At 51.9% G+C, this 15,822-nt stretch overlaps 1 protein-coding gene across 3 annotated transcripts; it reads left to right on the top strand.

The window, feature by feature from the left end:
• Window positions 1-2,949: 2,949 nt before the first annotated feature.
• On the top strand, window positions 2,950-15,615 carry HPCAL4 (hippocalcin like 4). 3 transcript variants are annotated; one of them, XR_011248762.1, is made up of 5 exons: window positions 3,123-3,256; window positions 9,458-9,627; window positions 9,832-10,047; window positions 11,446-11,844; window positions 15,372-15,615. XR_011248762.1 is itself a non-coding variant. In XM_069550845.1 (5 exons), the coding sequence occupies exons 2-4, from the start codon at window positions 9,466-9,468 to the stop codon at window positions 11,641-11,643; spliced, it is 576 nt and encodes a 191-aa protein (XP_069406946.1). In that variant the 5' UTR covers window positions 3,123-3,256; window positions 9,458-9,465; the 3' UTR covers window positions 11,644-11,649; window positions 15,372-15,615. The 3 variants fall into 3 exon arrangements, 2 of the variants coding, with proteins under 2 accessions (XP_069406829.1, XP_069406946.1); XM_069550845.1 differs by having other exon boundaries at window positions 11,446-11,649; XM_069550728.1 differs by lacking the exon at window positions 15,372-15,615 and having other exon boundaries at window positions 2,950-3,256; window positions 11,446-14,059.
• Window positions 15,616-15,822: the final 207 nt, after the last annotated feature.

The raw sequence follows: 15,822 nt of genomic DNA, 5'->3' as shown, positions 1-15,822 counted from the left end.
CAGGACTGAAATTTAGTCCCTACACACTGGTACAGCAGGTTGTTAAAATATCAATCTAAATTGATTGGTAAATGTTAGCCATAGCCTTGGGCCTCTATCTTCCTAGCTTCTCTTCTGCCTGCTCCCCTTGATCCAGTAACTAAAGTGTTCATTTTTGGAAGAACAGAGTCTTTGATCTAAAACTAAGGCCAGCATCCATTCTGACTGGTAATGCTTGTGCCTGAACTGGTTGTTAGATATTTTAAATGTCACCTTTGGCAGAAGTCATATTTGGGATGATACAGATAAAGGACTTGGCAGAGTGTCTGGTACATAGTGAAGCAACTCAGTCAATGTCAGTTGCTGTTGCTTTAAACATTGAATCTAAAGGGCAGAGGCAGGATCAAGATCAGGTCTCAAGTGTCATAAGCTGGTGAAGATGGGTTATGACTGGCAGTTCAGGAACAGTCACAGGGCCTGTGATGATTCATGGGCAAGGCTGGGTGGATGTCCTGCCTGGTTTAAAGAGCCAGAGCAGGACCAATATATCCCGCTGGGCTTTGCCTTTCTAATGCCTTGGGGGAATCAGAAAAGAATATTCCAATCCAAAGCCCTTCCCATTGAGGATTTGAAGGATCTTAAAGAGAGACAATACTGTGTACTGGCTATAAGTGTGGACTCTGGAGCCAAACTGCTTGAATTTAAATCCCAGCTCTGCAGCTTACCAGTTATGAGAACTTGAGCTAGTTATTTAACTGTTAAATGCCTCAATCTATTAAATGGGAGTGATAAAAGTACCTGCTCTGGGGTACTTTCCTGGCAGTCTAGTGGTTAAAACTGCCTTCCAATGCAGGGGTTGTAGGTTCCATCCCTAATCAGGGAGCTAAGATCTCACATGTCTCAGGGCCAAAAAACAAAAACATAAAATAGAAGCGATACTGTTAACAAATTCAATAAAGACTCAAAATAGTCCACATTAAAAAAAATCTTTAAAAAATGTACCAGCTTCAAAGAGTTCTTATGAGAAATAAATTAGGCAATACATATAAAGTGTTAGAATAGTATTTGACACAAAGTAAGCTCTCTATCGGAGAAGGCAACGGCACCCTAATCCAGCACTCTTGCCTGGAGAATCCCATGGACGGAGGAGCCTGGTGGGCCGCAGTCCATGGGGTCACTAAGAGTCAGACACGACTGAGCGACTTCACTTTCACTTTTCACTTTCATGCATTGGAGAAGGAAATGGGAACCCACTCCAGTGTTCTTGCCTGGAGAATCCCAGGGATGGGGGAGCCTGGTGGGCTGCTGTCTATGGGGTCGCACAGAGTCGGACACGACTGAAGCAACTTAGCAGCAGCAGCAAGCTCTCTATATGTCATCTATTGTTAAGAAGCTTACAAGTGTAGCAGAGAGCAGTCAGATTCACGCCCACAAAATTCTGTCCAGAATGACAGTCTTTCTTCACCCTCCTAGTTGAAATTCTTCCCGTGCCTCCTGTGTCCCTGGGTCAGCTCCCAACCTTACAGACTGAGGAAGGCACCAGAGAGAGAAGGGTCTTGCCCGTGCTCATCTGTGGGCTCCCTGGCAGAGATGGGATTCCATCTGAGTTCCAGAGTCCGCTTCCAGCATCTCATGCTGCTTCTCCCCGGTTGCTCATGCCTTGGGTTATGATACCTGTGAGCAGGAATGTGTTTTTGCTCTTCTCGGGGTTCCCAGGGTCAGGTGCTCAGGACGTGACAGAGTCAGGGTTTTCAAACACCTGTCTTTGGGGTGTCACTCAACTAAGGGGCCAGGGACGTGCCAGGTATGCTGTCTTTCTGCTAGTAATCCAAAGAGAAGACAAAGCCTGCAGCTGGGAGGATGGGACAGCAAAACAGATTCAAGGGGGAATGGACGCTTCCTAAGGAAAAAGAGAACTCCACTGGCTCCTCCCCAGGGAGTTTGGCTGTGAAGTTTCTAGGATCAAGCCTCCACTCTTGGCAAGCTGATCCTCATCCCCTATTGCCCCTCCCACCTCAACGCCCTCAAAATTGGCAAAAGCCCCGCCTCCCTTTCAGCCCCCTGTCCCCCAACATCCTCTCTCCGATTCAACCAATCCCCAGAAGCCCCGCCCTACTTTTGACAGATCCCTAGACGTCCCTCCCCCGCACGTGGCCCAACCCGAAGCTATCTGCTCCCCTTTCGCCCCCGATTTGGAGTTAAAGGGTTCCTTATAATCGCCTTGGGTTGGAAGCTCTCAGCTGCCAGTGCAGCTGGGGCAGGCGGCTGGGCTTGGCATTGGGGAGACCCCCAAATGCGGGGAGGAGGTGTTCCCAGGGCCCTGAAACCTTCCAGACCCGCTCAGTGTAAACCGCCTCGAGCTTGTGTCAACATCCGAGGCCAGAGACTGGCGGGGGCTGGGGACAGGCTCCGTCTACGGGACGGGAAGACGGGAGGGTGGGAAATGGAGGGGTTCATGGGGGAGGCAGAGAGATACCTCTCAGGGAGATCCCGTGAGGCCTCCTAGGACTCCGTGAGAAGTAACGAATGCCTGTGTGGGGGAAGGATCGAAATTCTAGCGTGGGGTTAGGTAGGGGCTGGGTACTTCGCCATCCTCGCCCACCTGCCATGGCTTGGGGGGAGTTGAGTGTGTTGGGGGAGGCGATGAATGATGTGAAGGCGTGGGCTGCTGACCACCTCATCTCTTCCCTCCCCGCTCAGTTCCTCGTGGCCCTCCTCAGATTTTGGGTGGGATGTGCGGGGGAGGGGGATCACATCTTGTGACTCATCCCCTTTTCCATCCCCACCCTCGCTGGGCCCAAGAAGGAAAGGCTTAGAGCCTCTGCTGTGGTTCTTCCGTTCCCATAGCAACCGTGCGGTTGTTTTTGCAAATCCACTTCAATCGTGGACACTTTTAACCTCAGACGATGGCCTGGGGTCTGAGTCTCGGGGCGGGATACAAGCGAAGGTACAGCCCTCCCCTTTCCTCGCGACTCTGGGAAGGTCAGGGCGGGCGGGCGAGGCGCGCTCCTGTAGCGGGGCCTCACTGGCCACCGGGTCCCCACCTGAAACCCCGCCTGCCACTCCGCTTCAGCCGACCCAATCAACGCCCAACATGCCCGGGGTGAGGCGGGGCTTATGCAAATCGTGTCTCCTCCGAGAGACAGAGTGATCCAAGAGCTGGGAGGCGGCTTCGGCGCGGACCTTGGAGAACCTGGAGGCCGGCCCGCGAGCCCGTCTCGGTCCCCGCGACCCGCGGAGGCTCAGAGTCATCCAGCGACCCGGCGAGCGGCCTCAGGTAACGCGGGTAGGGCCGGGCGGAGGCACGTATCCTCTCCCCCTCCACTCTCCATTCCCTCGTCTCCTGCACCCTCGGATTCATCTCCCTGACCCCGGATTCCACCGTAGGCGGCAGCTTATGGGGGTCCCGCCCCTGGCCAGGGGACCCCCACTGCAGTCCTGGCCCCACAGGTCCCAGGGAAGGAGGCAAAGAAGCCTCCTTAACCCCAAAGCAACAACTGCTCTGGTCCCCAACACACACACACACACACACACACACACACCACCACCACCACACACACACCACACGCACAGACACACACACACATCTGGGGGTGTGGTGGTGCTGATGCTAGAGGAACCCATCCCCCTCCCCCATGGGCAGTCAGCTCAGCCCCATGGCCACCTCCCACCTCCACTGACAGCCCCTAGCCACACCACGCAGCCCCTAGCCACACCACGCAGCCCCAGGAGCAGGTCACTGCACTTCATACCACAGTGTCCCTGTCCCGAAAGACAGCCTCCACCTCCACAGAGAGCCCACTCTCACTTCACACAGCCCCTCAGGCCGTCCCCACCTCCACCTCTCAAGCTGACAGAGCTCACAGCATACCTGGGGGCCACCCAGTTCTCCTCATGACTCTCTCTCAGCAGGCCCCCCTCCCAATGGTATCAGTGAGAGACAGAGGCCCATCTTCCACCTCTTTCAGCTGGCTTCAAGATAAACACCACCCCTCAGCAGACCACCCAGACCTGTCAGTCACTGCTGCCAAGGTCCCAGCCTCCTCCATTCCCCTCACCCCTCACAGCCAAAGCACCAGGTTTTCTCATTCCACCACTCAAATATTGTTCTAATTCGTACCCTCTCTGGCCTTCTTGCACCCAGCCGCTCCCTCTCCCGTCTTCCTTCTGCTCAGTGGGAATCGTGCCAAAGCTCCATGGACTGTATGGCTCCTTCCCTAAGGCAGCCTGAGTCTGGAGGGCAGAAGAACTTGCCTTTGCTGTTTGACCAAGTCAAACTTCCCTCTCTGATCCTTCATGAGATAAGAAACAGAGGGTGGATGGGCAGGACAGGGAGTGGATCTGATGAGATGATCTTGGACAACCTTCCAACACTGACGCATTCTGATTCTATGACTGATTATGAGAAAACAGGACCCTTTTTTTCTTTTCCTAAACCTTTAGGACATTTCAGAAAGGAGGTCTGAGGGGCTTTAGTCCTCACCAAAAGGATATTGCTTCTTACCCAGGCCTGGGTATGGGCCTCCCCTTTCCTACACTCTCTCCAGGCTCAGGCTCCTCCTTAACAATTAGGAGTCCCTTCTTGACCAAGAGCCCACGTGGCATGGGCAGCTCCAAGGTGAAGGTAGTCAACAAGCCCACCTTTGGTTTATCATCCCCTGCCACTCACTAATAAGGAGAAGGAGAAGACCTAGCTATTGCCGCCATGGCTGCTGCTTGGAGAAGAGCAAAGGGAGGAGAAGAAAAAAATCTCCTGACCAGGGAGCTATTGTCACCATGGCAACAGTCTCAGCACCAGCTCCTCTGAAGCTTGGTGAGGGTGTGGGATTATTGCCTCCCTCAGTCCCTCCCACCCTCTCTGCCACGCTCCCATTTGGAGCCCACAACTCTGAGTTCTGCCCTCTGAAAGAAGCCTCTGAGCCCAGAGGCACAGTGTCTTCATGCATGGGGAAGTGCCAGCTTCTTCAGAGCTGGAGGCAGCCCTCAAGAGGAGCCTGCCTACGTTCAGCTAGGCCACAGCTCCAACAGAACATGCCCCCGCGGGTTCTGGCCTTCTTCCTGCTGATGGACTCCACTTGACCTTGGGTGAACTCTTCCTTTCCTCAGATCTAGGTTCTATTGTGTCTAAGTGGGTGCAATGGCAGGAGAACACAGATAAAACAGCCTGATGCTGTTCCAAGGAGAAAGAAGGGGGCTCTGCCCCTTGAATATAATCCTCAAAGGGACATTCATTGAACATCTCTGGGTTCCAGAGTAGGTCTCTGCAGGGCACTTCTGTCCTGCCAGAGAGGGCAGAATGGGAACCTGTGTGGGCAGCTACAAGAGAGAAAATGGGAGTGAGGGAAGATGACTTTTCTCACTGTCCGAGCTGCTCCCAAGCAGACAGGGTTATATTGGGAGAGGATAAGCTCTCTACCATGGAGCAAAATGTCTGGAGAAATGTTTCTGGTCCAGACAAGAGTGTAATGCAAAACTCTTCCCCAAATCAGGCTCCATTCTGGAATTCCAGAGCACCAGGTGAGGGTCTGAGAGCTCTGGAGTCTACGCACCTGTCAGGGTCAACTCTGTGGCCTCAGAGGGTCTACTCATGCCCAGAATGCTAAGTCTAGGCTGCTGACTGTCCACTCTCCAGTCTGGGAGAGGCTGATCATAAGGAAGTGGGCTTTAGTCAGCCCTGAAGGCTGATTGTGGCTGCATCAGCCCAGAAGAGAAGGAAGGATTATGAACAACAATTGAAGTAGGTTCTGACTGAAGTATGTAGTTGTGAGGGGAGTAGTGGGAGGTAACGCTAGACAGTTGACTCGAGACATGAGATTCTAGAGGGTTCTGGAGTTTGAGGGGATCCATGGGTATGGCAACCCTTACCCTATATTGTCAGTTCAGTTCAGTCGCTCAGTCGTGTCCGACTCTTTACAACCCCATGAATCGCAGCACGCCAGGCCTCCCTGTCCATCACCAACTCCCGGAGTTCACTCAGATTCACGTCCATCGAGTCAGTGATGCCATCCAGCCATCTCATCCTCGGTCGTCCCCTTCTCCTCCTGTCCCCAATCCCTCCCAGCATCAGAGTCTTTTCCAGTGAGTCAACTCTTCGCATGAGGCGGCCAAAGTACTGGAGTTTCAGCTTTAGCATCATTCCTTCCAAAGAAATCCCAGGGCTGATCTCTTTCAGAATGGACTGGTTTGATCTCCTTGCAGTCCAAGGGACTCTCAAGAGTCTTACCCTATATTGTACCTCTGGGCAAAACTAGAAAAGACATTCTGTTGAACAGAGGAATCACAAGGAAAGCCCTGGCAAGCAGTGCCTCAGCTGGGTTTCAGCCCCTTTGGCTGTGCCCCTGGCCCTGACTATGCAGTGGCGAGGTGGGGGGGTCGTGGGGAGAGGATGTGGTGTACATTCCAGGAGCACTTGAAAAGAAGGAACAATAGGCCTTAGTAGCAAGTGGGACCCAGGGAAAAGGAAGAGGGGAAACTAAATGCAACTATGGTTGTATTCCCTCCCTGATCCCAGGGAGGGAAGGAAGGATGATGGAGAGAGAAGGACCATCACAGATTGAGGGTGAATCTGGCTGTAGCTGTGCTGAGTCAGAGGCCCTGGTGGTCCACCCCAAGGGTGGATATTTCCTGGGTATCAGATAGTGTGACCTGGAGCCAGCAAAATGGTCCCATTGAGGCCAAGAGGCAGATCAGAGCCATAGATTTTCTGTCTGTAGTGGACAAGAGGTGATTCAGAGAGGGCGGGTGGCAGGATTCAGTCCAGGCAGGTGGCATGGATTCAGCCTGGGTGTAACTCTGAGCCAGTTTTCTCCTCTCTCTGGGTTCCAGTTTTTCACTAACGTAAGGGGATGATCTTAAAAGCTTTGGCCTGCTGACCTAAGAGTGGTAGAAGGAATGAAGAGAGATAAAGCCTCCTTCATAGTCCCTGGTGGGCCAGGAATCAAATGGGGACTGAGAACAGGTATGGCCAGGAGACAGAAAATGGTGGGAAGGCAGCACAGAGCGGGGGAGAGAAAAGGGGCAGAAGGTGAGAGCCACATAGACTCCATCACACACACACACACACACACACACACACACACGTGTGTGTGCCTTCTGGCAGATTTGCAGTCTTATACCCTGACGTGCTCCCACCCACTCCTACCGCTTACACAGACACTTGGGCACGTCTCACAGGAGACAGAGGGAGAGGCTCTGCCTCCCCCACCAGACACCACTACCTCTGTGCTCTCGAACTTTCTTGACCGTACCTGAGCCTTCAGTGTGCTTTGGAGGAGGGGGCAGCTGAGGATGGAGCCCGCCTCCTTCTGCCCATGTGTGTTTCAGTTGTGCTTTTGATTCCGGTCCCAGGACAGCTGTGTGGGACCCCCTGGTTCCAAGTTCCTGAAGATGGCGCACCTCCCCCTCCCTGGCTTCCCCTGGGAGCATGTAGGATTCATCATCCTCTGGGGGTGGGAGGCAGGCAAGGATGTTGCTGCCTCCACTGCTCCTTGATCTTCTTCATGGCCCTGGGGAGGGTCTGAGATCCAGAGGTATTCTGTAACTCAGGACTCCCCAACCTCTGGGATCTGATGCCTGATGGTCTGAGGTGGAGCTGACATAGTAATGATAGAAATGAAGTGCACAATAAATGCAATGTGCTTGAATCATCCTGAAACCATCCCCCCACCCTGTGGTCTGTGGAAAAATTGTCTTCCATGAAACAGGTCCTAGGTGCCAAAAAGGCTGGAGATCGTTGCTTGAAGTCATGAAGCAAGGAGAGAGGGCAGGGAACTGACCAAACTCAGACCTGGCTGTCTAGGGTATTCCCAGCAGTAAGGATTAGAAGCCACACAGGCATGCACTGGGCTGTGGAAGTGGAATTCCTTCTGCCAGCCTGCGGGTGTCCTTTTCCAGAGTGTCTTCATGACAGGCTACCCTGCAGCTGGGGTCTGGCACTCTTCCAAAGAGACTCTGGGTGGGTCAGATTCACCTCCCAGGTCATGTCCTGGGGAAGTCAGGCTCTAGCAGGACATTCCCCCCATGGAGGTCTGATAAGAATGTCAACTCAGCCTTCAGGGCCTGCCAGGGGCCTCACTCCAGCCAGGCTTCCTGGGGAGAGTTTGTACCTCCCTCTGCAAGAACTTCCTCAGGCACAAGATACTTGAGGGGCTCATGGTCCCACTGGGGCCTGACTCTTCACCCTCCCCAAACCTGCGTCTCAGAAATACCGCCTCTATCCTTTCTATCCATTCAGCCCCGGTTCTGAGCATTGGCTGCAGTCCTCTGTCACTCTCAGCCCCGCATGCATTCAGTCCCCAGGTCCTGCCAGTGCCTCCTCCTAGCATCTCTCAGTCCGTCCACATCCCTCTACCACCCCACCCTGTTGTCATCACCTCCCACCTGAACGCTGCAGCAGAGCTGCCCCTCCTCTCCCGACCCAGGTCATCTCGTACACTGTAGCCAAGGAAAAATCTGAAAAACACGTTCCTTCTCTCTGGGTCCCCAGCACCATATTGTAAACAACCTATAAGTATTTGTGTAATGAATTTGGTCTTTCCAGCCTTTGCTTTAAAACCACAGGAGCTTCTGTGCCCCACGCCAGACTCCTTGGTGTGGATTTAAGGTGCTTTACAATCAGCCTCTTTGATCGAGTTATGAGTTAGTGAAGTGGCTCGTGTTGACTTTATCCCCATCATCAGCACAGGGCCTGGCTCATGGTCAGCCTCAATAAATGCTCAGGGAATGAATGAACTAATGAAAAGGAGAATACAGTCAGAGTCATCAGGGTTACCAGCTAGGATTTCTGTTTGTACAGAGGAAGAAGGGAGAGAAGCTTCTTGCTCAGGTAGCCTGGAAGGTCTTGAGGAAGGACTTGGGAGACAGCGCCAGGGGAACACATGAGGAACCTGCCAGGTAGGAGAGGAGCTTGTAGCGGTGGGTAGAGGCTGAGTGCAGAGAGCTCTCAAGAGCAAGGAGAGGATTACGACTATTCTATGGGTGTAGGGAGCTATGGAAGGTGTAAAGAGGAGAGGAGAGAATGAAGACTGGGATTTGCAAACTGGTCAGTGAGAATGAGGAGAGTTGAGCCCTGGGAGGCTAGAGACCCTGGTTGCCAGGGGAGGAAAACTGCTGTGAGCAGAGAGGAGAGGCCTGCTTGGAGAGGAGGCCCTGTAATCGGGATGTAATAAGGGGAAAGCCCCCACTTTGTGTTGGGGGAAAGAGGGGAGCAGAGGAGAGGCAGGAGCTTCTATGGGAAGGAGTGTGGTGGAATGACAGAACCCATCTGTGGGAGGTGGGGTGTCCACCATGGAGGTGAGAAGAGGACCCCTCCCCCCGCCCCGCTGTGGAAGGATGGGGTCCTGGCTGTGGGAATGTGGAGTTTGTTAGAGGAAGGGGCTGTGGTGGAGAAAGGGAACCCCGTCCTAGAGAGACTTGGCGGAAGGCTGTTGAGGTGACGGCCTTGCCCTGGACCAAAATGAGGGAGCCCTCTGTCCGCCAGGCCCTGCCATGGGGAAGACTAACAGCAAGCTGGCCCCAGAGGTGCTGGAAGATCTGGTTCAAAACACCGAGTTCAGTGAGCAGGAGCTGAAGCAGTGGTACAAGGGCTTCCTGAAGGACTGCCCCAGCGGCATCCTCAACCTGGAGGAGTTCCAGCAGCTCTACATCAAGGTAGGCGGAGCCCAGCACTCCGGGGGCGGGCTGGAAGACAGGGGGCGGGGCAAGACACTCTAGGGGGCGGGTCAGACGAGCGGGGGCGGGGCCAGACACTCTGGAGGGCGGGCCGGATGAGCGGGGGCGGGGCCAGGCAGGCAGGGGGTGGGCCGCGAGCGCGGAGCTGTCGCTGCGCCCCAGCCCCGCGTGTCCCCGCCTCAGTTCTTCCCCTACGGTGACGCCTCCAAGTTCGCGCAGCACGCTTTCCGCACCTTCGACAAGAACGGCGACGGCACCATCGACTTCCGGGAGTTCATTTGCGCCCTTTCGGTCACCTCCCGCGGTAGCTTCGAGCAGAAACTCAATTGGGCCTTTGAAATGTACGACCTGGACGGTGACGGGCGCATCACGCGTCTCGAGATGCTGGAGATCATTGAGGTGGGTTGGGAAGACACGCTTCCTGTCTTCGCTGCGAGGGCCGTTCTCCAGCCACCCTCCCCGCTCAGGCCTCGAGAGCCCACCACTCCCCTTCTCCCTCCTGCCTCCTCCCAGGATCCAGCGGCTAGCCTTGATTGGGTGTTCAGAGTAGGACCGGTCTTGTGCTAAGTACTTTACCCGACAAGTCTAGGCGGTACTGTTAGAAACCCCATTTTACGGTTGAGGAAATGTATCAGGTGACTGGTTCTTGATCCCAAATCTAAGGAGTCTGACTCCAGAGTCCCAAATTCTTAACTCAGTGTTCTTTCAACAAATGTATATTCTTTCAACAAGAGTCCAAGTTCTTAACTCATATTCTTTCAACAGAGACTGCCACCTGCCAGTCTCTGTTTAAAATTCTTGCTTTCATAGGACATTCCTTCTGGCAAGAAAATTAAACAAAACAAAGCCTATGCTATGTCAGGCAGTAAGTATTACAAAGAAGATAAGCAAAGCAAAGTAAGAGGAGAGGGCATTGAAGGAAAAGTGATTTTGTGTAAGGTGAGATGTGAGGAGTAACCTGGAAGAAGTAAGGGAGCTAACTGCATAGGTGTCAGGGGGAGGATCTCTGCATGTTGCTGCTGCTGCTGCTGCTGCTGCTGCTGCTAAGTCGCTTCAGTCGTGTCCAACTCTGTGTGACCCCATATGGGGAAGAATAAATGCAAAGACCCCACTAGACTGTGTTTCCAGTGTTCAAGGAGTGGCCAGGAGCCCAGGGTGGTGGGACAGAAGTAAGCAAGGGGATAGTGGTAGGAAGAAGTCAGATAGGTAGTCAGGAGACTGTTTCTTAGCATCATCATTTGGGATAGAGACTTGACTTTCTTCTAAGTGAGATGCGAAGCCCTTAAGGGCTCCCTCTATTCTCTGTGTGGAGAAGAGACTGAGCGGGTGGGAGGTCAGCAAAAGTAGGGAGAGACCAGTTGCGAGGCTTCCACAGCAGTCCGGTCACAGGGGGATGGAGGCGACAGCCGTGGAGCAATGGAAGTAGCAGGCAGCGGCTCGTTATTGGGCCTGTTCAGAATTAGGGCTGACAAGATTTGCTGTAAGATTAGACATGGGTGTGAGAAGAGGAGGGTCGAGAATGGTGTCGAGGCTTTTGGTCTGAACATTTAGAAGAATGAATTTGCTGTTCACTGAGACAGGGCCCGCTGGGGCAGAAGCAGGTTGGAGGTGAAGAGCTGGGTAGTAGACACGTCTGGTGTGAGATGCTGAGTAAATAGCCAGTCTTAATGACTGTACATCACCTTCCAGTATCCTCACACGACCCCTTGTTCTCCATGCCACGCCCGGGTCCCTTCATTCACCTCCAGTCCCCTGTCCCTGTGGTGAGTGTTCACACCTCCCTCCTTGCCCCAACAGGCTATTTACAAGATGGTGGGCACTGTGATCATGATGCGCATGAACCAGGATGGGCTCACGCCCCAGCAGCGTGTGGACAAGATCTTCAAGAAGATGGATCAAGATAAGGACGACCAGATTACACTGGAGGAGTTCAAGGAGGCGGCCAAGAGTGACCCATCTATTGTGCTGCTGCTGCAGTGCGACATGCAGAAGTAGAGGCTGGTGAGGGGCAGGGCCCCTGGCCAGGAAGGGCGTGGCCACCTCCCAACCCAGTGACCTCTCTGGCTGGCCCTTCCTTAGGGGGAGGGGGACTCCAGCCTCACTCTCTGGCCCACCCACCCCTCTGCCCAAGCCCTTGCTCTCCTCAGTCAAGATCCTTAAGGGACCACCTCACCCTGGAATAGAGAAGATCCTCAGGTATTTAATGGCCTAGCCCCAGCCCCAGTCTTGGCCCAGAACCAACATCTGCTGGGCATAGGGGAACTGGTTTTTGCCCCAAGGTACAGGGTGAAGGGAGGGGGGCTGGGTTCTGCTTTGAAATTCTGTTCTGGGATTGTGCTTTATAGGATGTGGTCCTACAGACCCCAGTTAAAGGGCCAAATTGGGTCTGTCCTTCACTGAGGACCCGGAACCCTTAAGGGTGGTCTGTGCCCTGCCCCCACAAATCTACCTGGCCCCTCTGGCCCCAGCCTTTGGAGTGTTCACTCAGTCCTTTCTTCAACTAACATTTATTGAGCACCTATTCAAGGCCAGGCACCCCTAGGTGCTAAGGCTATGGTAGTTTACAAGACACATTCTGGCCCTCTGGCAGCTCACAGGGTAGTGGTCAGGGTCTCAGACAGGGACACTGAGCTCAGGTGAGGAGAGGGTACAGTAAGGCTGGTTAGTTTGAGAAGAACAGTTAAATCTTTCTGCTCAGCTCCACACAGAGCTGAGGAAGGGATGAAACGGAAAGTATTTGGAAATCTAGGAACCACAGTGGGGATTTTAAGAAAAATTGAAATTGAGGTAATACTTATTTTTTAATACCCTTTAAAAGGACTAAACTCATTTTATTAGTTGAGGATATTAAAACATACTTTATATTACTTGGTTTCTTGTAAAACGATTAAATGAATATAGAAAGTGCTAATTTTCAGGGGGTAGAAAAGAGCTGAGAAAAAAAAAAAAGAGGAAAATATCACCCAACTTACCAGATGACACGTTTTTTTATCAGGCTAAATCCTTAACTGTCAAGCAGCTTCTGCTGCTTCCTTTTAAATGATCTTTTTTTCAATTCAGTGAGCAACTCTCTACTGTGCACTTAATGCTGATTAGGAGCTGACTTCAGTAACAGAGAACATAAGGCTTGCCAAGAGTGAGACAAGTGTAGTTCCCACATCTGGATTTGGTCTAGTTTAAGGATGGGCTTTGTTCTTTCACTGCTCCAGAAGCAGAAGGAGCTAGAAGACCAGCCGGCCACTGTTTAGGCTGCCAGGCTGCGTTTATGGATTAAATGCCTAAAAATGTGCCGGGCATGCTCCATCTGAAAGGCTTTTTCTAACTCCCAATCCTGAATCTGCCAGGTAATTTGTCATCTTCCAAGTATACTGGCTTTGCTTTTCAGTGTCTGCTTTCCAGTTTTGGATCAGTGAGCTCTACAGCTGCATGCTTTGACTGCCGGAAAATTAATCTTGCTTCATCAAGTCTTTCACTTTACTTTCTCCTGTACTTATAATCAGAAATTAGCTTTGATGTGCAGTGACAGTGGATTTCCTCTTGAACTGCTGGTGAAAACAGTCTAGTTCACAGGTGCTGTCAACCCAGTGTGGGAGCAGGGAATGATTGCCGGGTTGGGGAGTACAAGAGTATACCTTCAGGAAAGGGATGCAGCGTACCTCTTACTTCTGAGTCCTCCCTCTCTGCAGATGGAGACTCTTGGGGAAGCTGACTTTTTCCCTCAAACTCTCCTAGACCTTCCTGCTTGCTGCCCTTGGAGACAGCAAGTCCACTGAGTTGTCACCCTCTTTTCATCCTTCTGCCTATGACCAGCCACATGGTCAGGCTGGGGAATTCACATCCTTGGGCAGTAACCAGCAAGTTTTTATCCAGTAATGCCTCAAGGGATGTTCCATTACTCTCAGGAGCTGGCCGTTAAGTCTGTTCTATGCTGTCAGTCAGCACCAGAGATACATAGGACTCTACAGCCCAGCTCAGCTTAGACTTCCAGTGGGAGACTTTTTACAAAGTGGGGTTCCTATCCCCCAAATGTTGACTCTAACCTAATTCACAATCACACAGAACTTCATGCTTTAAATCTTGCCATTGACCCCATCTCATTCTATCCTCACAGCCTAGGGAAATAGGATTCTTCATTCCATTTCTCCACGCTAGGAAACTGAGGCACAGAGTGGAGTTCTAGTGCACGAGGACAGTCAGGAGGTGGCACAGTGCCCGGACTTGAGCCCAGGGCTCTATGAGGGTCTCTTCCCTTCATAGCCTCTTCCCCGATCATTCTTCTCACTCTGAGTGGTACAGAGGTTGACTGTAAAGAAAACTAAGTTGGTTTTGATCCTTTACAAGCTTCCTGCTAAGCAGTGTCTGAGGCTGTGGTCTTCCAAAGAGAAATAGAAGCTTGATTGAAGCCCCCACATTTTCAAGCATCTTATTTTCTATTTCTGGGCAGCTCTGCTAACAGGTCAGTGCTGTCTTAGGAGGCATCTGACTCAACCTTGGAAGCACCTTGCAGTGTCTTTACTATCTTGCTCCCTAAGGGAACTGTTTCTCTCTCTCTCTCTCTCTCTTTCTTTCTTTCTAACTGGTGGGAAAATCCTACTCATGAAAGCATGTTTAATCACTCCAAGCTTCTGGACACATACCATGGGTGATATTTGCTGTTCAGGTCAAAGGTTCTCAGCCATCTCAGCAGGGTGAACACATAATGTCAGGCTGGGAACTGAGACCCCCATCTTGCTCATAGGAGGAGCCACAGGCAGGCCAGGCTTTGCTCCCACATGCTCCTGGATGTCCTGGGGACTGTGTGCTTGGGAATTCCTGTGGTAGAGCACCAGCCCTGCCTTGAGAAGAGAGGCAGTCCTCCTATCCCTGCCCCAGCAAAGAAGGACTTGCCGCAGAGTTTGCGGAGTATAAAGTATGACTTGCATAGACACGAAAATATATGGACAGTTAAAATGTTGATATATCCAAACTCTCCCTTGAAGTTCTGTATCTTTTTGCAGCAGCTCTGTGAATTGCAAGGTCCTCAATCTGCCTTCTAACTGTATTCTGCCCTCATTCATCCTTTTGGGCTAACTGATAAGCCCCTTATTTCTTCTCTCTAAAAATCATCACTGGGACTTCGTGGTGATCCAGTGCTTACGAGTCCATGCTCTGACTGCCAAGGATCCGAGTTCAGTCCCTGGTTGGGGAACTAAAATCCCACAAACCAAGTGACTCAGCCAATACATATATATAAATGATATATATATCATTATAAAGGGGAACTTCAGATGTCCACTCTAGTCTTTTGAGTTGTAGTCAAGATTATATGATTTACCTTTAAATCAGAAGTTAAGAAAAAGGAAGCCCATAAGCAAAGGCACTGAAGTGTTTCCTGACAATAGCACAGTCCCTCGAGGAAGAAATCCATCCTACTGCAGAGCAAGAGAGAAGGAGGAGAGGGGAGAGAAAGGAAAGAGAGAGAAGAGGCTGGGCAGGGGAGTAAGCTGACCCTGTAAATACTTTTATACAAAAATTTACTAAAACAACAAGTATTTCCTGAAGATCCACCCTGGGTGAGGCTTTGTGCTGACTTTGGAGATCACTGTGGGGGCAAGAACACATTGCTTACATATTTTATTCATCAGTTTTGAAAAAAACGTCATTTGAAGCTGTAATTGAAAAGTCTCAGAAAAATGTGGAATTTTCTTTCCAAAACTTTCAAGGTTTTCTCTTACTTTTTCCAGAGGGTGGGAGCAGAACTGGGCCTCCCAGGGCATCTGGCCCTGCTTGCTTTGGTGGAGGCCTGGAGAAGTAGGGGGTGCTGAGTGGCAGAAGGGGGGCCCTCCCAACCCGTTCTCCAGCGTGGCCCCCTCTCTCCTGATGGCTGCTCCTGTTGTGCCTGCAGTGACTGTCCTCACCGTTCAACCCTGTGCTGTGTGGTGTATTTTTTTTTTTTTCCACTGACATTGAATAAAAAGTGTGACCGTGCTGGGGGCCTCTTCTCTTCCCCCAGTGGAGACAGGGCTGGGGTGAGGAGAAAAGGGGAGAAAGGACCTGAGGGAGCTCACACAATGGGGGAACCTCGGCATCCTCCTTGGGGCAGAGGTCCTTGTTCCAGGTTACAGGGAACAGAAACCCACTCAAGCTAGTTCACAGCAAGGGGTGAGCAGATAACAAGGGACTCTAAAGATGGAA

The sequence above is a fragment of the Ovis canadensis genome, chromosome 1 (genome assembly GCF_042477335.2).
Source record: "Ovis canadensis isolate MfBH-ARS-UI-01 breed Bighorn chromosome 1, ARS-UI_OviCan_v2, whole genome shotgun sequence".
Lineage (NCBI taxonomy): Eukaryota > Metazoa > Chordata > Mammalia > Artiodactyla > Bovidae > Ovis > Ovis canadensis.
This window is presented reverse-complemented; position numbering and strand designations above follow the sequence as displayed.